The 23,594-nt window shown below is 42.9% G+C and overlaps 1 protein-coding gene across 2 annotated transcripts; it reads right to left on the bottom strand.

Annotated features, from left to right (window-relative positions):
• Positions 1-8,050: 8,050 nt before the first annotated feature.
• Positions 8,051-23,280, bottom strand: ETS2 (ETS proto-oncogene 2, transcription factor). Of its 2 annotated transcripts, none has more exons than XM_074814373.1 (10): positions 22,930-23,280; positions 19,496-19,567; positions 16,336-16,456; positions 14,326-14,445; positions 13,700-13,900; positions 12,830-12,913; positions 11,796-12,038; positions 11,392-11,655; positions 10,607-10,725; positions 8,051-9,666 (listed from the first exon to the last, which is right to left on the bottom strand). In XM_074814373.1, exons 2-10 carry the CDS (start codon positions 19,565-19,567, stop codon positions 9,451-9,453), a joined length of 1,440 nt encoding a protein of 479 aa, XP_074670474.1. In that variant the 5' UTR covers positions 22,930-23,280; the 3' UTR covers positions 8,051-9,450. The 2 variants fall into 2 exon arrangements, with proteins under 2 accessions (XP_074670474.1, XP_074670475.1); XM_074814374.1 differs by lacking the exon at positions 22,930-23,280 and adding an exon at positions 22,526-22,543.
• Between the last annotated feature and the right edge of the window lie 314 nt (positions 23,281-23,594).

The raw sequence follows: 23,594 nt of genomic DNA, 5'->3' as shown, positions 1-23,594 counted from the left end.
TATTTTGGTGAACAGAGCTGACCAGCACTGCTCTTCTTCTTCTGCAATAGATGGTGCCTTCGTGGGCAATCCTGAAAACAAAGGGAGACATCGCTTCCACAGGGCAACAAGGGTTGTCCCATCCATGGCCAAAACCTCATGTGTCTCAAAGACAGAACAGGGCAAAGCATCCACAAGGACACCTTACGTGCATCTTCCTGCTGCCTCTGTGCTCTTATTCCAGGGCCAAGAGGAAAGCTGGAGCTATTTAAACTTTGGACTTGTCTACATGGGAAAATTAATCAGAAGAGCACAGTGCAACAGTCCCCTGTGCCTTCCCTGGCTTGCTTTATCCCAGTCTGGGAGCAGAGTTACTCCAGAATGCAAACCCCACTTGACATTCAAGCTCTGTTTTATGAGGCAGTCGTCCCCACCCTGCTGCAGACAGACCCATGCACGCTGCTCTACACAGTCCTTGGAGAGCTCTGGGAGCACGGAGAAGCTGAAGGCAATGCCTCTCCCCTCTCCTCCCTTCGTGCCCCCTGTCCTGGCTTGCAGGGAGGGGCAGGAGAGAGCTGGGGTGGGCAGGCAGAGAGCTTGAAGCTGGGCAGGGAGAGGAGGGGATGGCTGTCAGGGAATGAAAATGTGCTCTGGGTATTTCCTGGATTGTGCCGCTGGAGCTGCTCTGATGTACAGTCAGGCCAAAGAGGCCTGCTAAGAAGGGGCTCTCGTATTTCTCTTACCACCCACACACAGCAACAAGGAACAAGCTTTTCATTTGCATTCCCGGCCCCTTCCATATTGTCTGGAAATGGGGAAAAAAAGCATTGTGGGAAAAGAGAAATCAAGTGGTGGCAGCTGGGGCAGGGAAAGTCTTTGGCAGGCGGTAGTGACAAGGCAGAAGCCATGTTCCCCCTTTTCCCTGTCTTGATTTAGAGTTTGCAGATCTCCGGCTGGCTGGCTGGGTGGAAGAGTCCCGGTTAGTCTGGTGACTGAAAACCAAAGCACAACAAGGGCCTCTATGAGCAATTTGAGAACCGGCTGTCTGCACAGACCTCTTATGCTAACTTTATTGCTAGGCCTCTCCCACCTTGCAGACACAGCTGCTGACCAGGAGCCCCACAGCTGAAGTAGCACCTTGGTACTATAGCCCCGTGCTGCCATGCCAGGTCTTTGGCCTCAGATTAGGGCAAGACCCTCTATAGATGTCTGGCTCAGCATTTCCTATCTGCTGAGGAGGAGCTGAGGCACAATTTTTACAGACTCCCTGTCTCAGCACAGCAAACTTTCCTTATGCAGTTGGGTGAAGGCAATGTCAGAAGATGGGCGGCCACTGTCAGCATCTGTTCTTGTTGTGTGCTTTGGCCCTGGCATGTTGGAGCTAAGGATGAGTTGAGCCTTCATGAACAAAAGACCAAGACATACAATAATTGAGTCTGGCTGGGACTTCTGATGCAACCCCTGCTCAAAGCAGGGCCAGCTTAGGTGTTACATCAATAAGGAGGCAAACCTGCTGATGGTAACGAAACATTGCTATAGACTTACACACTGTAGGCGCTGTGTGATACCACAGGGTGACAAAGGAGGTAGAATAAAAACTGGACAAACCCTAGAGGGTTCGGGTTGTGTGGGTGTCATAAATGGTTCCCGCCAGTCCCCTGCATCTCTGTTAGTGAGAAGTCAATTCCTGCAGTGAAGAAACTGTAGAAATGCAGCTGCAGTGGCCAGTTCCTTGTCTGAGCCACATGTAAATTTTATTTCTGGAGATCACCTTACAGGAAAAGCTGGGAGAGCTTCCACCTACCACCACCTCTGCTGCTGAAGTGGAGACCTGCAAGAGCTGCAGAATCTTGCTAAAATCTGATTTCAGCTGGATCCTCTGCAAGTCCTTCTCAAGCAGAGGGAAATGCAGAGACAGTAATTGGCATGGAGCAGCAGCTTGGCTGAGCTAATGACAGAGAATACTGTGGGAGATATTAAGGGGCTGCTGTTAAGGTACTACTAATAATTTTCAGAATCATTTCCATTCCTGTTCCTCCCCTGACAGTCTGAAACTGCTGTGGGTCCTTTTAAAGCCATTCTGCCTGTTAATAGTTTATTGCTTTATTTGATAGGTTGCTTAGGGATAGCTAGGCAGCTCATGTGTGTTTTTCCTCCCTCCCTTCAAATAGCGAGAGCATTTTAATATTTCTTGGAGAAAAATGGGTGTAATAAAATATGAACATCTCGGGTCCAATCACACTGCAGTGGAAAGCTCTGCCCTGCGAGGCTGTTTTGTGTTGGCTCTTCTATTTGCTGCTGTCTGCAGAGAGCTGGCAGCACCACTGGCACTCCAGCTTCTGGTAAACATCTTGCTTCAACTAGTGGAAAGGTTCACTCATTTAGGAAGGAAAGATGGAGCATATATGGACCTCTGTGGTCTCCACTGATGTTTTTTTTGAATGAGTCATTGCACACAGCTGACCTGGATAAAGTCACAGAACGATGGCCAAAATTGCCCAAGCACTGGGGTTACCACTAACAAGTGTAACTTTGGACTGTGGTCTTGGTAAACATACAGGCAATAGCAACACCACCACTGAGAACTAACCATACAGACCCACTGGAGAAGTGTGGTGGTTGTGACTTAGCAGCAGGCACCGTGAAACCAAACAGCATTTGACTGAGTACGGGTAAGGTCTGCACAAGGCTCCTTCGAGGCAAATGTTAAATCCCCCATTTCTGAGTTGCTTAAGGCTGAAGCCAGCAGAGAATGGGGAGCACTGCACAGGGGCCAGACTTGCTGTTAGCTCTCGCTGCTCCTAGCTTGCAAAGCACGAGTCATGGGATGGGGACTCAACCACAGCGCTGGGCTCTAGCTGGGGATTTTAGAGATTGCTTAAAAATGTGTAACAAGAAGTATTCATGTGTATGAAAGAGAGAAGGAGGGATCTGTGAATTTTGGAAGGCACTGCCTGTGGAAAAGATACATCTCGAGCCTTCGGATTCTGGCAAAGCCCCTTTAGGAGCAAGTGGAATTTTCCCTGCATAAACAACAATGCCTATATTTGTTTAAAAGAAGAAAAAAAACATTGGGAAGTCAGTAGACGTAGAGTCCTGATGAGGAAGAAAAGGAGCGTTGTGCCCAGGCCATTGAGGAAACTGTTCAAAACCAGTCCATCCTAATGCAGAAACTGTCCCCGCTGGCTCACCAGCAGCAGGGCTGGCTGTGGGGCAGGCTGCGTGCGAGACGGGGGGTTTGGGACCTGGTCCTGACTTCAGCAAGAGACGTGGGTTCTTGGCATCTCCCAGGGGCTGGCACTCGAGATGGGGAAAAACGAACAAACAGGTCTGTTCAAAGGCATGTAGGAGGAATTATATTTCTTTTGGAAGAACTCCTCTTCCTCCGCAGGGCAAAAAGCACCCTGTAAGAGAACGAAAACTCCCTGCGAATGGGAGGAAGCTAAATGGAAGAACTGCATCTGCTAGATTGCTCTTTGCCTTCTGTCAGGAAAAAAAAGAAAAAGAAAGTAAAAAAAAAAAAAAAAAAGATTGATTCAAGATTCATCAGGCCAAAGAGAGGCAGCACAAGTGGAAACAGCTCTCTTTAGCTTAATAATCAGGCATCCAGCTGAAGGAGAGGGGGAATTCTGGTCTCTGCACCTGAGACTGAGTTTTAACCTGCAACCATTTCATGGAAAACACCTTCCTCCTTTTCTGCACTTCATTCAAAGGGCCAAGGTGGGCAATGGGCGCTGGAAACCCTCCTGTGGCAGAGGGATCCCACCCCAGACCTTGCTGTGCGGGCGAGCGAGTTGTACATGAAGTGGGGTGAGAGCCATTGCTTCACCATCGTCTCCCTTGGCCATGCTTCAGGAAGATGAGCCCAGCCCCAGTTTTCTGGAAAGGAAAGGTACGGCCACCAGCTTTCCAGAAGGATTGCAGGTTTTAGCCCCTGTGTGTGTTACCCTTAGCCCCATGTGTGTGTACCTGGGATGGAGCTAGAAGAGTGGGGTTAGACAGTCCCGATACACAGTGGTGGTGGGCTGGGAGGGATTCACCACTCAGTGTGAAGGCTCCCTCCATTTCCAAACCATACACTTTCAGCTCAGCTTGCTGACCTCCCTCTGGGCTCTGGATTTCACTCTGCAGCCCAAGCACTGAAGGTTGACTAACGCATAGACAAACCTGTTTTCTTTTGTGGTTCTGCTCACAGTGAAAGAAAATAAATAAATAAATAAAACAAATAGTTTTTTCTTATTCAGGCTTCAGAGGAATTGTGTCAGGACTTTTGCATTTGCACTCTCATTTTAGGTCATGATGGAAAATCACGGCAAACCTTCTATATGAGAGTTAGGGCCACTTTGCTAGCTATCTAGAGAGCATCTGGGAAAAATATCTTACAAAGAACATATCCTTTTGCATATGCAGAGATTTCATTACACTTGTTATACTTGTTACTCATTGTATTTTGTTAAGCTCATCATTTATGTTGTAAATGCCAACAGAGGTAGAGGTAGAAGGAAGAAAAATGGTGGGATCTGATGCTTCTTCTCCAAACCACAGAATTATCTTAAAACTCTTCTATTCATAAACAATACTTATCACTTGAAAATCTCAGTTTGCACAGAGCAAATTATGCTGTCACTGGCCAACATATTTTATTTATTTTTAATAACATCTAGTATTGTGTGGTTCCAGACTACACATCACATGGCACGCATTGCAAATGAGATACTAGATATCTTTCTCAAAGATCGTGCACCCTGGGCTGATTTTTTCGTTCTTCTTGCTCACAGGGATGCCTTTTATTCCCTCTTTAGCATTTTGAGTATTCATGTGTCTAGCACATGAAGTACTGTTGCAGTCACATGGTTGTGTGAACACACACGGTTCAACTAGTGCTCCACTTCACACAGAAAAAAAGAGAAACATGAGATGAAAGATAAACTGCAATGGCTGAAATAGGGCAATTCTTTACTCTGTCAAAATTTGGACCATCCTTGGAGAGGAGATCAAAAAGGCTTTCCACTAGTGCTGTAAACATGTAAATTGCTTTTTAGTTCTTGCTTCCTTTCATTTCCAGGAGGCTTTTTTAGCAAGAATACAAGAAGTTCCAGTGTCTGGTTGACATTTATAGAGTACTGTAGTTTCAGAGTACTTTACTGAACCCTCTTGAGGACAAGATGCTGTGTTTTCATATTGTACAAGCTGCTGTTGATCTTGTCCATTGCCAGGTGTGGTCCTGCATCACAAGAGTAATGACCCACAACTTACTTGTGGAGAGGGAAAGCCCTAAGAGATTTGGCAGAACACCACTTCGGTGCTGCTAGTCACATGCACAAAGGTGAATGAATGAGTTTTATAATAGAACAGCAGCAGCCCTGTCAGAGAAGGTCAGTCTTGAAGTGTTTTACCTGGAGCTGCCCAGAAACCTGTGGAAGAGCTGGAAACTGAAAACAGAAGAAGGGTTGAATACTGCAGCAGCCCGCTTGGTCCTTAGTGTAAGAACAGCCACCTTGGCTCTGACCAGGGCCAGAAATCCCAGGCTAATCAGTAAACAGTGAAACCTCCAAGTTTGCAGACAATACTAAGTAGTTGGAGTAGTCAAATGCCAGAGTGCTGGTGAAGAACTCCAGGAGGACTTCGCAACATGGTACGACTGGACAAAAAGGTGACAGATGAGTATCAGCGTGGATTAATGTAAGGTAATACACTCAAGGAAAAATAACCCAAATAGGGTGTACGTGATGCTAAACTCAGAAATGGTATTACCAGGAAATAGATCTCAGAGTCATCAGCGACAGCTCTCTGAAATCATCAGCTCAACGTGCAATGACTGCCAACTTTGTTTTGCTGCTGAACAAAACCTTGGTGTACCTCAGCCCCTGGGTGAGGTGTTGGTCTCCAATGCTTGAGGACAAGTCAGTAGAGAGAGGCCAGGGGGCTTCCTTACAGGTCAGGTAAGGCAATAAGTCCTTAAGTCAGTAGTAAAAGAAATGGGCAGGATGTCCCCTCCAACAGGCTGAACCTGCAGGGGGCTGCTGGGGGATCACAGCAGGAATGGACCAGCAGAGTGGCCAGGTTTACTTGATCCTACTCCCACTGGTGGGGATATAGTACTGGGATAAGTGATCCATCATCTACCCCATTTCTCATGGTCCTACCCTCCACCTGACGGTGGCCAACAGCTAAGACCTAAAGCGAGTATAAGAATGGGGTGCAGTAGACAGAGATTTCCCAAAATAGCCTCCTGAATGTAGAGTGTTTGTGGTTCATAGATTTCCCAAACTGGAGGTATTGTTTTACTTAGGATGGGATTCTACCTTTTTCTTAAAAAAAAAAAGAAGAGTGAAGAAGGCTTTGAAGCTGAACTTTGTTATTAGAGGTGACATGCCAACCATGGGTAGGTGCCAACTGCAAGACTTATTTTGACTGCTGTCTCATGAGGAAAGCTGGCAGCTGGAAGGGCAGAGAGGCAAGTCATGAAGAAGGTGAAGAATTTATCCAGATTACTTTCAACAGCCCCTTTGATGCTGGGTGGCTGAGAAAACAGAGCGGTGTTTTCTGTGTGTGCTGCGACAAAATATCCTTTAATAATTGTCTTTTGGGTCATATTGGGTTACAGGTTGGACCGCTGCATTGATCCTGACCAGTGCAGGATACTAGGTTTTGCTTCTGGAAGACACACTAGTGTGGGTTGCGTGTACTGGGATGCTTTGTTACTTCTGCTATGATGAAATTTATTTTTCTGCTGAGGGAGGAAAATAAACAACTTCCCTTTAGTCTCTAGGTAGGAGCTAACATTGATCACGCACACAAGAAGCAGCTAAGCTTTCAGTCTAAATGAAGGAAGTTCTGTGTTCAGGGAAAAGAGACTGAAAATGAAACTTGTACAGATTGAGAGGACTGTTAGGGCTCTGCAGCCACGGCATGAGAAAGACACCCAGGGAAAAAAAAAAAGACATTTGTTGTGATAGATCATACATGATTTCCTGCAGAATAAGGTGTCTCCCCTCATTAGGATCATAGCTTAAAGGCAGGTAATATGTAGCACTACCTTTTTAAGGCTGTTACCCAAAGCCCAGGAAAGCTTGTTGCTTTGAGGGTTTTTTTCCTCTTTGTGTCAAGTTCTGGCTTAGCTCAGGGCATCACAGCTCTCTACACCCTTACCTCCTCTTTGTCATTAGTGTGAGACCAGTCTGTAGGCCAGCACCAACTGAGATGCATCTCAGCCTGCAGCAGTGGCTGACATGAAGGGAGAAAGGAGGTGGAAGGCTTCTTTTCCTTCACAGGGACAATGAAAAGTAAGGCTGAAGGACAGTGTCTGTAGCTGTTCAGGGAAGACCAGGGCTACTCTACAAGACACACACCTACCCTTTCAGCTCCATCCATTTAGAAAGGCATTCTCAAAAAAAAAAGCCACCCACCTTTTTTCTCCACATTTTTAACATGCTGTAAAATCAGCGTGGCTATAATGAAAGCAACACACAGCCACAGTTTGGTAGAAAGATCAAGAAGCCTAGGGGGAAGCACCATTTTTTTTTGAATAGCTACATTTTCTACTTTTTAAATACATGCTTAAGAGCAAATGTTTCCCTATTTCCTGCTTTTCTGTAAGGTGGAGGGAGGGGAAAAAGTATGAGCTAAAAATAGTTAGGACAGTAGGCTTTCTTTAAACTGTTCCTGATTCTATACTGTATAAGCATAAGTAGTCTTAACATGCCTCTGTTCTTCCATATATTTACCCATCAGTTTACACACTGATTCACACCACGGTGCAGAACTGCTAGGTTTCTCTCAGAGGCACAGCACAAAGGCATTAACTTGAATTGACACAGAGTCGTTGCATACATTTAGCTTGGTTCAAGACCATCAGCCTATCCACTCTTGCAGAATTTTCTCCAACAAGCTCCCCACACCCATAAACCTGGTTGGATTGGGTTAGTTTTGGGGTGGGTTTTTTTTGTTTGTTTTTTAATCCTGCAAAAGTTTAGGGTGGTGGTAGTAGAATGGACAAGGGTTGAACCAACAAATAAACAAAAAAAATTATCTCCTCTGAAACTTTCCAAATTAAAAAGCACATGTGATATTTTCTTGGTCAAGAGGTTTTAATAAAGACTCATTTTTAAACCTCTCACACTGTACAACACACATTTAAATGTACATCAAGCTCAGATAAAAAATAAAGCTTTCTTACAAAGTACATTTTTCCAGTGAATTTTCTTTTTTGCAGTAAAAATAGCTGCTACATAAATCCCTCCTGATCTTTGAAAAGGAGTCACAGTTATTTCCAAAAATAGAATTCATATTTTAATCATACAGGATAAACTGCGGGAAGAAGAGACAAGTCAACTGAAAAAATAAGGCTTGTATATAAATTTTTTTAAAAGGACATGCATAGAAGTTGAAAAACATATGCCATTTATAAAGGAAAAAAGGTAATTTTATCCATATTAATATTTTCATTTTCAGTTACAGAAGAAACAACAAACAGGCCCTTTATGTCCCAGAATATAACATTAGTTTCTTGTAAAAATGCCAAAATGCACAAAGAATTGCCAGCTTCAGTCTTGGCAAAATACTGAGCCAGCCCTCCCTCCCCACCCCCCACCCCACTTCATATCATAGGCATACCATATGCATGCATACTGAGCACTTATGTTGTCTCTCAGGCCAATTAAATATTTGCAGAAGGTTGTATATCCTAGACAAACATGAAAAAAGTTTGATAAGTTTACATTCGTCCTATTTCAAAACACACATACAATTAGTTTAATTTACACTATACAGTATCTGTTAAATAGGAGTTTCAAAAAGAATCACAGAATATATACAAACTGAATATTGAAATGGTGTGATTTTCCTTCCCTTCTTTAAAAGGGTCTTTTTTTTGTTAACAGCTGCTACATCTGGTTTGAGACATAGAGTGTTTATGTACCTATGCAGCACATTTCTGGAGTAGTAATAATAAAACATGCTTCAGAACAAAACTAGCATTGATTTTCCTTACTGCTCGTTTAAAATAAATTAGTTGGGTTTTTTTTTAAATAAATTGCAGATTGTAAGATGTAAGCAAGGATGATGGTATTTTAAAATATCCAAGCAATAGTTCTGCTGCATCACTGGTTTCTCATCCAACCTTTGGTTTTAAAGCCAACCCATTATTATGTGGCAGCATAGTAGTCAAAACGCTTTACATGGCAGTACAGGTAGTCGAAATGCTTAACCCAAGAGCATTTCCATGTCTTCATGACAGAGCTAGGGTCTGTGCTGACTTCCATGCTGCTCAAGTGCCTGACATGGCAACACCCGAAGCCACTGATGAAATAAGGCCACTTCCTTCCAGCTCTCCCTGGTTACAAAATTGGCTAAGGTCCTTATTTCCCAACAGTTGCACCCATCTGAACAGCTAGAAGAACTGACTGCAGATGGTTCCCAGACACAGTCCCAACACGTGATCTTCACCCATGCAGCATCACGTTGTTGGGCTCAGTCCTCTGTGTCGGGCTGCACCCCCAGCATCGCGTGCAGCTCCTCCGCCGTGTACCCCAGCAGGTTCTGCAGGTCGCACACAAAGCGATACACATAGCGTTTCCCTGAAGTCTTGTGGATGATGTTCTTGTCATAATAGTAGCGTAGGCCTCGGCTGAGCTTCTCATAGTTCATTTTTGGCTTGTTTTTCCTCCTTCCCCACCTCCGTGCCACCTGTCAGTCCAAAAAGAAAGCAAAATGCGAAGTGTTTATTCAAGCCATGTTCTTCTAGTCAGTGGATGATAAACACAGTTATTAAAACCCTTTCTCAGAGCATTTAATTTGCTTTAGATGTTCCAAACTCAGATAAGAGAAGAGTTGGTGACTGACCCTTCAGCTGAACGTGCTTAGAGACAATTATTGGCAGCAGCTTCAGGAGAAAGTGGCTGATAGCAAATATCAGTGAAAAGGATACCTATTTATAGTGGATGGGCCAAAATGTGTTTAAGGAGATCAAGTTTGTGGGAAATATAGTCTCCTCTCTCAAGATGACAGTATTTAAACATTGATTTGCTATTGCACAGTATGGGATATTCTTTAAATGGAAACTGAATTATACGAAGTTCCTTGGAGTTAATGATTTCCCCCTCCCCTCTTTTTTTTTTAGTAAAGGCTTCAGTGGACTTTATATCATGTCTCTTAATAAAATAACTTTCCTACTGATAACAGTATCAGAAAATGAAAATGCATTTTATTTAATGACTAAAGCTATAAGTTCCCAAAATTTTTCAAAAGCAGAACTAGCTGTGTATCTAAAACAGCGATACGTGGCGTGCATTTTCCTCACACCTTCGTGCAATCCCAGACATTGTTGATTCAACCACATCCGTTAAGATAACCTACAGTATTACACTGTCCAAAGAACTAGCTTTGTATACTACCTTTAAGTTTCAAGCTATACAACATGTTCCTCCTAACTACAAGCAATTGCTGATATCCCTGTGTAAGAGGAGAGGGGGGAAACATCCCACAGCAATCCTGACCGTACAGTGAAGCATTTGCAGATGAGATTTCAGCAAGTATCTGATCATATAAATGCTTTATACTCAAGACTAGGCCCACAGAAGGCAGATCAGACCCTAAATCTTTTTGTTCATCAAAATTAGCCACATACCTCATCTGGGTCAGCAAGTTTAAATTCCCATCCATCTCCTGTCCAACTAATGAATGACTGACAGGACTTGTCAGTCAGTAACTCCAGAAGGAATTGCCATAGCTGTATAGGTCCACTGCCTGTTGAGAGGAGAAACTACAATTAATACTTCTGCAAGCTCCTACCACATCCAGTGTATGTGACCATACTCATATCACAAGATAGATCTTGTATACTCTGAGTTACTTTTTTTTTTAATATCAGAAAGAATCCCAAGGTTTTCTCTATAACACAGATCTGTTCCTAAACATGTTAAAACTAAGACAAGTCAGCTTTTTCATGGAAACACAGGATTTGATACAAGCTAGGTCTTTCCCTTTCATATGGATCCCTTAGCCCTCACTCCCACCTCCCATCAGCTGCACTTCAAGCTCCAGGGCTTGTCTTGCAGTCCTTGGCTTGGCAAATGTTCTAGAGGAAAAATTGGTTTCAGCAGGGACAAGATCTTAACAGGCAAGCCAATAACTGCAGAAACTCCCAAGTGTGAAAGATTTTCTCCAAGTTTCCCTGTTTTTCAAACAGATCAAAAAGCACATTTGATTGTTACATGTTCTGACGTAGCTGCCTGTTCTTGTATGAGACTCTCTTTAGGAACATTTAAAACTAAAACTCTTTATGAGTAGTGGTCTCTGACTAAGTTGTAAGGCATACCTTACAACTATAAAACTTTATCACCATGGTACATGTTTACAGAGAATATTGATGTTACATAAGAAAAGCAGTGACCATTTTGCTTTACTACTTACCAGTAAAGCCAGCTAGAATTGCTGCCGGTATAACTGGTTTCCCTTGCTCTACAGGATCACTTCGTTCTTGAATATAGTCTTTGAAAGACATTGTAGGTTTGCTCAGACACAAGGACTGGCTACAGTCATCTTCAAAACTCTCATAGGATGGCACACGCTGTAAATCCACTAATGACGACTGGCTGTTCCAGGACTGTAACATCGAATCTGAGCCTTCGTAACTTTCTGCACCACTGTCACTAGATTCATGTTCTCTAAGCTTACCTTTATAGAACAAAAAACAAAGAAGTGTTGGGTTTTTTTCTCCCCCTCAGTCTAGCTTGTATATATAAATTATGCAAAGGAGGAAAAGACATACAGACTATGGCCTTGGACCCATGGTTATTATGCAGATAATGACTCACCAGAATTATCTATCAGCAAGTTCAGATTGCTTCTTGGAAAATCTTGATTTACTGCACAGTAGTTCACACCAACAGCATCTGCTTGGGTTTTAGGGAACAATGAAAACTCCTGTTCTGGATTGAGGAGATTCGGTCCTGTGGAAGTCTGACAGACGTCAGTCAGGAGACTGGGTTTGGGATAACTGAGGGCTTTAGGGTATCCAGGCATTTGCATACCATAGGAGTTCTGATCTACATTAACAGCTGATGAAAGAAATAAAATAATTAATTGGATTATTTTCCCTGCAGACCCTTAAACAGACTAATACACCTCCCTCACCTCACTACAGTTGTGCCACCAAGAAGTGATTTTCCCACGAAAGATCCAAGAGTGATAGATGCTGCAGCCTACTGGAAAGGCTACTGAAGTTGGTGAGAAGATCCCCATCTAATGGACTCCAAATCACATTCTGTAAGCCTCCCTCTACAACTTGCCAACCACAAATGTGTCTATTGTTTGTTCTTCAAGGAAACTACAGGGCTACAGAAAAAACTGAAGAAGCTCAAGTGGTTTTGCGTAAGGCCCTCATCATTAAGTGGTGTAATAAGGTTGAACTGGAGATTGACTGTGGTAGAATGAAATACAATACCAATCAAACAATCTGAGGGAGCTAGAATTGTGCCCCACATGCTTTCAAAAGCTGTTACACTTCTACGCTTCTTCAAAAAGGCCTAAACATAACTCTTGCTGCTCCCCAGTGATGCTAGCTTTTGACTCCATTTGCTAGAGGTGGGAGTGGTCATTCTGCTCCACAGATGTACGCTTTGGCATACCAAGAGGAAATTTGATTTTCTCAAAGCCTTTACTCTTCAAAAGATTTCCAATATGAATTAGATGACAATTAAACAATACTAGGAAAGAAGGCTGCAGCAATTGAAGTCAAGTGCTCTCCTTAAGCACAGTAACTATTCTGGTGTTTTTATTTTTTAAACTGGGATCTGTGACATGCTTAGAATAAACAGATGTAAAACTTCAAATTTCTTAAAATACTTACTTAAGGAATTGTTATTGACCCAGTGAGGAACTGAGGTGAGATGAGAGTTCTCCACGTACTGATCCTGCGTTTTCTCTTGGCTGTCTGGGGAGAGGAGAAAAAAAAAAAGTTGGTTTTATAGTTTTAAAAATCTGACCTGTATGCTACAAAAAGCATCTGACTCTCTTGACTTGGGGTCATCATTCACATCACCATTCACATAAATTTCTACTAATGCACTGCATTGCATTCTCTCTCTTGTAAAAAAAAAAAACAAACCCACCAAAAACCCTAACCAACCTCCAATAGGCTTGAAAACCATCATACCAATTGAATTTTAACATAAAACTTAGAAACAATAATTGCAGTGTGTTTTAAGGTGAATGTGACACTCCAAACCCAATGAAACTCACAGGGCACAGCATGTAGGGTTTCAGCAATACCATCACTGTTTGCCCAAGACACCTCTAGGTGTCTTTGACTCCTTACATTCATTCACTGAATTACCTCAAAACACTACACTGAAGGAACAAAAACTTGTAATAAGAAGTGAACAAATTTTGTCAAACTCTTGGTTATTTTTTTTTTAAACAGGGTATTACAGTAGCCTTATCCTAATCTCATTTATTTCAATGATTATTCCAAATAAAATCTGACCACAATAGGTACTCAGCCTGAACAGGGAATGATTTCTGCAGATATCTGCATCTGTGCTTTGCGTACTAAGAATGTATTAATAGTTCTGATAATGCTTTTATTAACCAAGTTTTAAAGTTTATTTTGAGTTTTCACATGTAGTAAGAGTCCTCCATAGTGAAACAAATGTTGAAAGAGTCCCATTTCTGTTCCTATTAGAAGAGCCTTAAAAGCTCTTTCTGGCTCTGTAACTACCTTTTATCATCTGTTCCAGGTGTTCCCACAGAATATCACCCACATAGTCAGGTGCCAGTTCCAGGAAACGCTCCTTGCCCAGGTTGCACAAGTCTTGGCCACTCATAAGAAACTGATGGAAGTTCACGTTTGCCAAGCTAAATTCATTGGTAGCCCATGAAAGCCACTGGCAAACTTGCTGTTCAGTCCACAACCAGGGATCTACAAGACAGAAAGTAGTCAGCATTTAGAGATAACTCCTGACCTTTGTCAAATAATCTTTAGAAAGTAATGAATGAAAAAATTTGTTTACCCGAGTTACTTAGTTCTGAATCAATTCAGAATGAATGTATTCTTGAATTTAAAAAACCCCCCACAAACCAGTCCTCTATTTTCCTCCGCATTCACTTGTAATCAGAGATGTCCTCAGCTTACTTGATTCTCTCTTATGCTGCCAAAGCACGAGCTCTCCATGCACCCATTTCTAATACCAGCAAGTCTGGTCTTTCCAAGTCAAGCTGTGCCAGATTCACATAGGATCCATTCTTGTATTTCCTACTGACATCATTCTTTCTCTTTTGAAAGAGCCGCTATTCAGCCTCCTCCTTAGCATTAAAAAAAGGAGCTTATAAATAGAAAACACTTACTATTTGGGATACCCAGCCGACACTGTTCCTTTGTGAAACCACTGAAAGTATCTTTCAAGGCCTGACTCATCACAGCCTTACTGCACGGGGTTAACAGAGGCAATTCACAGTTGTTGGACTCTACAAGAAAGAAAAGTGGTGGAGGGGAAACAGAAGATACATTAACTTTTAGGCTAGTGAAAGAAGTGACAGGTTTTTGCTGCACTATTTGAAGAAAAGGATGCTAGAAACTAGGCATTTTCAAAACAGAAACAAATAGTGTAGATCCGTTTTCTGATATATCAACACTAAAATCTCTGTGCTACTGATTTGATAAAACGGCATCACACTAAATTAAAGCTTTGCAGCTTTTTGTGATATAGATCCTCATTCACTCTTAGTAGTTACATAAGTGTCTTTGTTGCAGGGAAATTTTACTATTACTTTTTTTTTAAAAAAAAAAAGGAAATGTGAGAGTCAGTCCTATTTTGTCACCTATGGTTTGACCTCAGACTTCCTTATAACTCCAGACAGTCTTCATTTAGTGAGAGCTAAGTAACTGATAGTAGGGTTATGAAGAACCAGCTTGCACTATTTAACAATGCTTTCTGATGGACTTTATTTCAGATCTTCCCATGCATCTCTTAATCACCCAACTACACAGTGTGAGATTATTCTACCATCTGAAACAACCAAGTGTGATTGGTAGCAAACTGGTATCCAGTGCCTAAATAACACAACAAAATCCAAAGTCAGCACCATCCTATGCCAGTATAAACAACTAATCTGCTTAACTGATTTTTAAATTTGCAAGTAGATTCAATTTTAAGGACAAATTTGGCTTCCACTTGGACTTTCTTATTGGGCAATTTTCACCAGAAAATTTCAGCTTATTTTATTCTGAAAGAAGAACGTCTTAAAGTTGGAGAAAAGCAACCACACTGCCTGGATGTTTCAGATTAGGAAACCTTTTACTGATATTTTGTTTGTGATTGATTGGTGTCATTAAGCTAGAGGTAATTTGAAGACAACCAACTCGCTACTGTATCCCTGAACATCTGAGCGCCTCTGAACTCGCACACAGGTTGCATTTGAAGGAGCTCTGCTGTGTTAGACGCATATAACGCAGCAGGGTATATAAAGGTGATGAACTTGGCAGACTCCAAGTCAGTTCATGAAGCTGTACAACTCTTCTTGTTCTCCTAGACTATCTACAGGCTCCACTTGACCCAGCAAGTGGAGCTCATTACCATCCTGTGCTTAACTGCTGTTTTTACCAACCGATCCTCAATATCTGCTAGGACTTGCTTTGCTGACCAGAGCAGATAACTGATTAGAATCACATTAGAACAAAGGACTGGTGGTTTTCAGAGGTTGGAGGGTTGGTTCCACCCCCCCCCGCCCCCTGCCCCTTCCCTAAGGGGAGAAAAGGCAGCATCAGGTAAAATACCTATATTTTGGACAAAACTCCCTGTTTTGTCAGGGATTTTAGGCAAGAATTTGTAGAGAACTCTTGGTAGGTACTGTCCTACACAAAAAAAAACCCCAACCCAAAAAACAAAAAGAAGAGAAAAGAGATCTGTAAACATCCCCACCTCTGTTTTTTAAGGTATGGAGTAAAACCTACTGGGATTTAACACCAGAGGGTCAAGAAAGGAGCTTGCAGAATACTTGCGTTTTAATTATGGTTGAGATGTTACAAGTTTAAATACACATAAATTTTTTTTTTTTTTTTTTTTTTTACTTTTTAAACTCTCTTAGCTCTGCTTTAATACCTACTAAGGATTCTTCCATGGACAGTCAGCTTATTAGGCTACTGAATCCCATTCTTTTCAGCACAGAGAACACCAATCATCCACTGAGCACCTCACATGGATAAAAATCAAGCATGTAAACAGAAGTCTGTGTACTAAAACACTTATTTTTAGGGAAATCTACATTGCACTTGTAAGAGTATAGCCAGGAAATGTTAGATCCCACAAATTCCTTTCTGATCTGCTGAATGGACTAAAGAACAAAGTGAAGAGTTACCATAAGAAGTAGAATCAAATCCTGTTGGCACTTCTTGAAGCGTTTGATCTTCATTTAGCGAGAAAAAATATCCAGCAAAGAGAGAGTTTGAGCTATCAAAGGTGTCAAATGCTGGTTGACGCTGCAAAGCAACAGAATAAATAAAAAACAATGTGAGCATTTTGCTAGAGCACTGTCAACTTCATTGCTAGGATGTGGCTGGGTTAGGTTTCCTAGATTTGGAGATCATGCACAACCACTACCTTGAATCAGCTAACTTGTGCCTTTGAAATATAAGCACAATGATAGCATAGCTTCTTGTACATGAATACAAAACAACTAGCAGTCAGACCACAGTGCTAGGTGGGTGGCATGTTCTTCAGGGTACAGTAAAACCAAGTAAGGATATTCTTAGTTTTCCTGTAATTGAGGCTTTTAACAATAGAGAATGCACGTGTGTGTATATATATATATACACACACACACATTTCCAGTTATATTTTAAAGAAATCCTTATTTCCTTAACCCTTTAAATTGACTATCCACTTAATGAGTGTTTGATGGCAGAGGCAGGATCAGTAAGTTATAGAAAAACAATTTCCAGTGCAAGACCTACAGTGGATTTATGCAGCTTTTTTTTTTCAAGTACAAATTTAATCTGAACCACATCACTTGAAGCTATACAGCCAGTTTTACAGGACTTGAAAGACGTTACTCCTTTGCTGTGACTTTTAGACTTCTGAGTTACTGGATTTGCCAGCTACCACATTTTGCAGTCTTTCAAGTGCTCAGATGCTCAGTGAGACACTGCATTATACAGAAAGGGATAAGCAGGACTGAAAAATGTTCCAGATAAAAGTGGATTCTACTGTTATATTGGCAACATTCAATAAATATATTTTGAAAACCTAACTTCTTTCAAACTTGACTTGTGTCAATTCTGTGTGCTAGAAATACTAGTACTTTTACTAGATCCCCCCAGCCACGTTAGTTTTCAGGGGGCAGAGGGAATGTTAACAGAAGAGGAAATAACTTTAAAAACAACTTATGCAACTTGCCTATTAGTCACAAGGAAACTCTATCTGTAATATCCAGCAGCATGGATGGATAAAAGTTGCCACTGAGACTTTTAAAAGGACCTGAGGATAAAGCATTGTTCTGGAAAGCTACAGCTTACTCATGGCAGCTACTGCAGTCCAGGGAGCTGCAGACAAAGGCAACTTGCAAATGCTTATTTGTTTTAAGCATCCACTGGTCTGCCAGCTTATGCCAAGGTAGAGGATTTAGCTGAGGACAAGGCAGAGATTTTTCAGGGCAGTACTCATGTGTGATGCAAAAGCAACCTTAACTATGTTTCTGGAATAGCAAATGAGTATTAGTATTTCCTCACATCACCTAACTTCCCTTTTTATGTCACCATTTTTTATGACTTTTTATGTCAAGTGGCTTGGAGCTTTTTTGCACCAGGTGTCTTTTATGTGCCACATGTCACCCCCCTCCCCAAATTACATTAACCCTAGTAAGTAACAAGGAACCATAATTTTTTAGTTGTATTTTGTAACAAGCTGCAATGCATCCTAGTACATACATTATGCAAACATACATTCCACAGAAGAAAAAGCTGGTAAAGTAAACAGTATCATGCCTCAGTTAACTGGGTTCAGAAATCTCCACTGAGCACTGGTCAGCAGAGACAAATTGTGTATGGTTGGTTCAGGTACCCTCCAAAACTAGAGTCAAAGCCAACCCGTGAAAAGGCTCACATCCAACGAAACAAGTTAATAACAATTGCCAAATCTGCTAGTAAAAGATTCTTTATACATTACTAGATAAAAGCACTGACTCATCGTTAGTACCTAAAAGAAAGCGCAAGTTCTTTCAACGCAATGTGGAAACTCCTGTGTTTTGTGTAAATAGCTGACCCCTATCCTGAGTCACTGGAAAAAATGCTGTGGCATGTGAATGAGTAAAATCCATACTGTGCTCGTTTCATATTTCAAAAAGGAGAAAATTAATGTTTAAGCAGGTTCTGGATTTAATAAAAGTAAAAGGGGAAAACCCCCATGTAGAATAAATTCTGCTTGCCCTATCAGATATGTAACCATTTGTCTTTTCAACATATGTAAGAGTAATTATTACAGAACAAAATAAAAAGAAATGTGAACAGCTACAAAATAGTAGAATACAGGTCTCTACTTTTGACTTAATTGTATGACAACTAAATAACTGCTTAGAACAACCACTGTGTTACAGAGCGCACAGCTGTTAAGTTGGGGCATCTCTTGTGGATTTGTTGTTGCTGTGGGCAGGAGAGAAAGCTAAGAGGGGACATAAAACATCAAAGAAGTTAGCATACCAGAGTCTCACTAAGTGATTCTTCAAAACATGGACCTTCCTCAATGCTAATGAGAGCAGAAAGTGTCTTCCTAACTTCATTTGGTTTACATTAAGCAATGCTGCGTAAAAAATTGATACTTGGATAAAAAGCAACTTGTATGAATGTAGATGAGGGAAGCCCTTAAAGACTGAGTCTTTAGTCTGCTTCTCATTTGTCCTCGGTTTGTAAGTTCCTTTCAAAACAAAATAACAGACGCAGTCTATCTAAAGATGAAGTATGTTTAACAACTACCTTTGATTTCCTTACAATGCACTAGACTTCCATTTCACATAGTTGTATGTAGTAAGTGAATAACCTACTTTTTTTTCATACAGTCTTCTTGAATGAATCAGACTTAAACAGTCATAACAGAACAGCCCTCTGCCAGTCTCATCAAGTTAAAAAAAAATAAAGACCACCCCTACTGCCAATCCTGTAACCTTTATTTAGGCAAAGGTTCCACCAACTCCCAACAAATTTGAGATCAGTTCTTGTCTACCTCTTATTTTCAAACTCTTAGGATTTAGGGGGATGGAGGGAAGGAACCTCCTTGGGGAAGAAGGTTGGGGTGCAAGTTTTACATGTTCCTATTTCAGTTCTGCTTTTCACATCTTTACTGAACTCAGTGGGAATACTCTAGAAGAAGATTAGAGGTTACAAGCAAGCAGTTAAAACCTGAATATCTGTGTTCACCTTGGCATGGTTACACAATTCCTGTGCTAGGATTAATAAGAACACAATAAATGACGTTAGCTGAGAGATGCCCCAGTTGGGTTTAGAAGGTGACAGCTCAAAAGTACTCACCTTGAGCATTCCTCTGTACATGTTAGACACAGGAGCTACTTGATCCATGTTCCTGATCCCAAAATCACTCATCTGAAAAAATGAGAGGTGTCACATGAAAAAAGTTGCTACCGACAAAGCAAGCGTGTTAACAGATGTACCTCACTGCTTCAGTACAGACTACAAAACAGCTCTCAGAATGAGATACAGTGAAAGCTTTCCTTCTCATCGTTCGCATCCTGACCACACAGGGCACAACTCCCATCTTGCTTAAGCAGCTTTTTAACTAGAAGACCTTTCACAGGCATCACTGGGGCTAAAATTTTATTAAATGAGTGAACAAGAGGATGGTTAGCTTCTGATATCCAATGTGAGGGCTTTTAGTATCTTATTCGGTCAGTCTGAAAAGACTACAGAAGTCCTTTGTCAACCAAGTATCTATTGCTTTGAGATATCTTCCAACTTTCATCCATTATGCTAAACATTCAGTTTTGCATTATTTTTGTTTACATGCCATGATTCTCTTTCGACTTTGGCTTTCAAAAGGAAGGAAGAGAAGTGACAAATGTTCAACGTGATACACCTTGTACTAACATTCATCCCTTTCACCCTTTCATGAATAATCATTGAAGCCAATACCCAGTATTAGCAACCTGCTTCCTCTACTAGGCAAAGCACCTCCAAACCATGCTATCTTGCACATTTTGTAAACATGGGATTAGCATATTTATAAAGTTTTAGAGGGCCTAAATTTTAATTGAAAAGGGTTTATCCAGTAAAATACCCTTTTTAGAACTGATGATGGAACCACCATCAATATGTTTATGCTATTGAAGTCAAAGCTGTATCATGTTGCCTGTATTACCAGGAACAGGGTTGTGCAAGGCCTGTGTAACTTGTTCTTCTATATATCACTTAGGGAAAAGAGTGATAAGATTCATATCCTTTTTCTGACCTATGGGAGGGATCAAACATAAGGAATAAAGCCAGTTTTATAGCCATTGTTCAGGTTTATCATGATGCTGTAATTCAGGTGTCAGTGGATGATACCTTATCAGACTATGCTCTGGTAAACTGTCTCTCAACAATTTTCCTTCTTTTTCATAGCACTGGGCTAAGTTCTCTTGCTCCACAGAAACTGTTTGAAAATGTGCAGTTATATTAAACAGTCGCACAGGACACTATTAATATTTTTATAAAACTGTGATCACCTATTACAAGCAAGTTCCCTCGTTAGCCTTGTTAACACAAGGAGAAATCAAAATACAATCTTAAACTCAGAAAAAGGTAGCAAATTAGGAGCTTAACAAAATAAGCCCAGACTGATATGATGACACCACATTCAAATGCTATCCATATAAGCAAAGAGGAAAATAAAAACGTCCAACAGACAAAGACAAGGAACCCTTTCATCCTCTTATATAGTTGATCACTTAAAAAAAAAAAAAAAATCAAGAGTCCTTAACCTGAAAGGCCCATTTCAACGTCACTGTTATCAGATGTATGGGGCTTATCACTGAAATAAAATAGATCAGCTGACTACGAAAGGAATATTCGACTTACACATCATTAATGTTACCCAGAAGTGCAATCTACTGAATGATGGTTTTTACCTCAAATAGCATGTACAAATATTTGATCTAAATTACACATCTCATTGAGCAGCAAAGAATTTTACACAGCATGAGTCTCACTCAGCAAGCATCCTAATCTTTTCATTAAATTTGCCACAGTTTAAACAACTGTTTACCCTTGCATTCAGCTGGGCTTTTAGAAAAGTATATGGCAATTTCTAACACCCCTTTGTTTTGCCTTTGAAATCTGCCCCGATGTCTAGGGATAACTAGCTGTAAGCCTTACCAATCAGAAAGTATTTGTGAAAACATTACACACATTTTTAGTTAATTTAGATCCGATTCCCAGTTAGGACTACAAATAAGATTTCTGACACTGTTTCAGGTGTAATCCTGGCCTCTACACAAATCCTGTTAGGAACTTTCCCACTGACTAAAAAAGGTCTGGGATTCTCTCCTTCCTGTTTTGTGGGGGTTTTTTGTTTGTTTGTTTCTTTAGAAATGGTTAGGGCCCTAAGACAAAAGGTTTATACAGAGTCTTCATTACAGGGCATTGCTTATTAACCCAAGTCACTGTTTCTCTATGCTAGGCAGCTCATTTGTTCTGTGGCCTTTCCTGTGCACCAGTCTAGTAACACATGAAGATCTTTAGCATGTTTTGTAACACTCCAGTTTTCTTCCTCCACCCAAATCTCTCATGATGTTACAAATTTCTTGATAGAGCCTTTGCTCATGATACATCAGCTTCCGCCCCATCTGCAGTACAAGTTTCCAGATCTGAAACCCTTACAGAGGTATCGCCAGACAAGCGGAGCTGAAAAGGCAATATGGTTTTTCATGACAAAAAGGGTTAAAGCTGGCTTTCTGCTGGACTTCGAAAGCTGCTGTTTAAGTTCAGAAAAGACACGACTGCACTGAACAGTGTGACTGGGCCTCACTTCCAACTCCTCCACTAATGCTGATGACTGCTACTTGCCAGCTATAATTGGTTTAACTGGCAGGACACCTTCTTCAACACCCCCGCATAGCTGAGTGGGTGAACCAGAACAGGGTCAACAGGATCAGGCACTTATTAACTAATACTCCTGAATTCTGATCAACTTCTTTTCAGCAACAGCCAGGTGTTTGCCCACAGCTGGATTCAGCTGGGAATCATCCACAAGGAGAACTAAACCACGCTAGTGCCTGCAACATACCTCCACCGCTTTTTGTTTTAATTTTATTTTGGTTTTAAATGGCAAATTCAGGCTCCTGACTAAATGAAATAAAAATCATTCGTACCAATAGGTTAAGAGGCAACCGCCTGCCTTAGGAGAGCGCCGATCCCCCGCGCAACTGCTGGGCTCCCCAAGCGCCGATGAGGGAGATAGCCGAGAGCTGCTATGACTTTTCACACATATGACACACTCGCCCACATAAAAGTTCTATGGGGAGATCACACAGCCCAACATTTTTTAACTCCCTTTAAAGTACTAACCAAAGCCAGAGTGCGCGCTGCCCATTAACCCTTTCCTCCCGGGCGCGCAGCCGCCTCCACAACGCGCCCCCGTCCCCCGCCGCTTTGAACGCGTCCCTCCCGCCTCCGGGCTTGGCCACGCCGGCTCCACTCCCGGGGCTGGGGGGGGGGGGGCACCGGCCACGGCCGCCCCCTCCGCCCCGCGGGGCCTGCCCGCTCCCCGGCCCCCGCCACCGCCCCCGGGGGAGGCGGCTCGGGGGGTCCGGCCGCGCCTCCGCCCGCGGGGTCTGGGGGCCATGCCCGGCTCCCCCGGGCAGCCGCCGAGAGCCCCCGGCGACGGAGCGGGTAGCGCGGAGCTGGAAGAAGGGAGGGATGGAGGGTGGGTGCCGGCGAGCCGCCCCCCCCCGCCACCGCCCCCGCCTCACCTGGCCCCCGAGCCCGGCGCTCGCCCGCTCCTCTGCGTCCCTCCCCGGCGGCGGCGGCACCGGCACCACACACGGAATCCAAAACAAAAAAAGCGGCGCCGCTGCCTCTCCGGGAGCCACAATATCCTCGATGGGGCAGAGCCGGCCAACAACAACAGCGGCGGCGGCACCAGCAGCGGGTTGATCCCAGCGGAGAGTCCTGGAGGAAGGGGGGCGGGGGGAGGCGGGTGCCCGGCGGCGGGTGCGTGGGCGCTGCCGGCCGAGCCGCTGCTGCCGCCGAGCCGAACTGAGCCGAGCCGAGGTGAGATGGGATGGGATGAGCTGTGCCGAGCCGAGCCCAGCCGTGCTGTGCCGCGCCGCCCGCCCTCGCAGGCGCTCTTCAGCGGGCGGGGGGAGGCGGCGGCGGCGGGGCCCGCCTCCCCGCAAGCCCGGCCCCTTTCGCCGCCGCGGACCCGGTTGTTGTTGTCGTCGTCGTCGTTGTCGCCGCCGTCCCTACGGCGGCAACGGCGGGCGCGCTGGTGGCGGCGCGTGCACCGGCCCGGTGTCTCTGGGCCCGCGGGGGCTGCCCCACGGCCGGGCCGGCCCCGGCGCCTCCTCCCGCCTGGAGCTGCTGGGCGCGGGGGGAGGAAAACACAGGTTCAGCTCTGAGAGACAGATTATTCCCC

Source organism: Strix aluco, chromosome 2, assembly GCF_031877795.1.
Source record: "Strix aluco isolate bStrAlu1 chromosome 2, bStrAlu1.hap1, whole genome shotgun sequence".
Classification (NCBI taxonomy): Eukaryota; Metazoa; Chordata; class Aves; order Strigiformes; family Strigidae; genus Strix; species Strix aluco.
The sequence above is the reverse complement of the archived record's forward strand: the minus strand, read 5'-3'. Positions and strand labels throughout refer to the sequence as shown.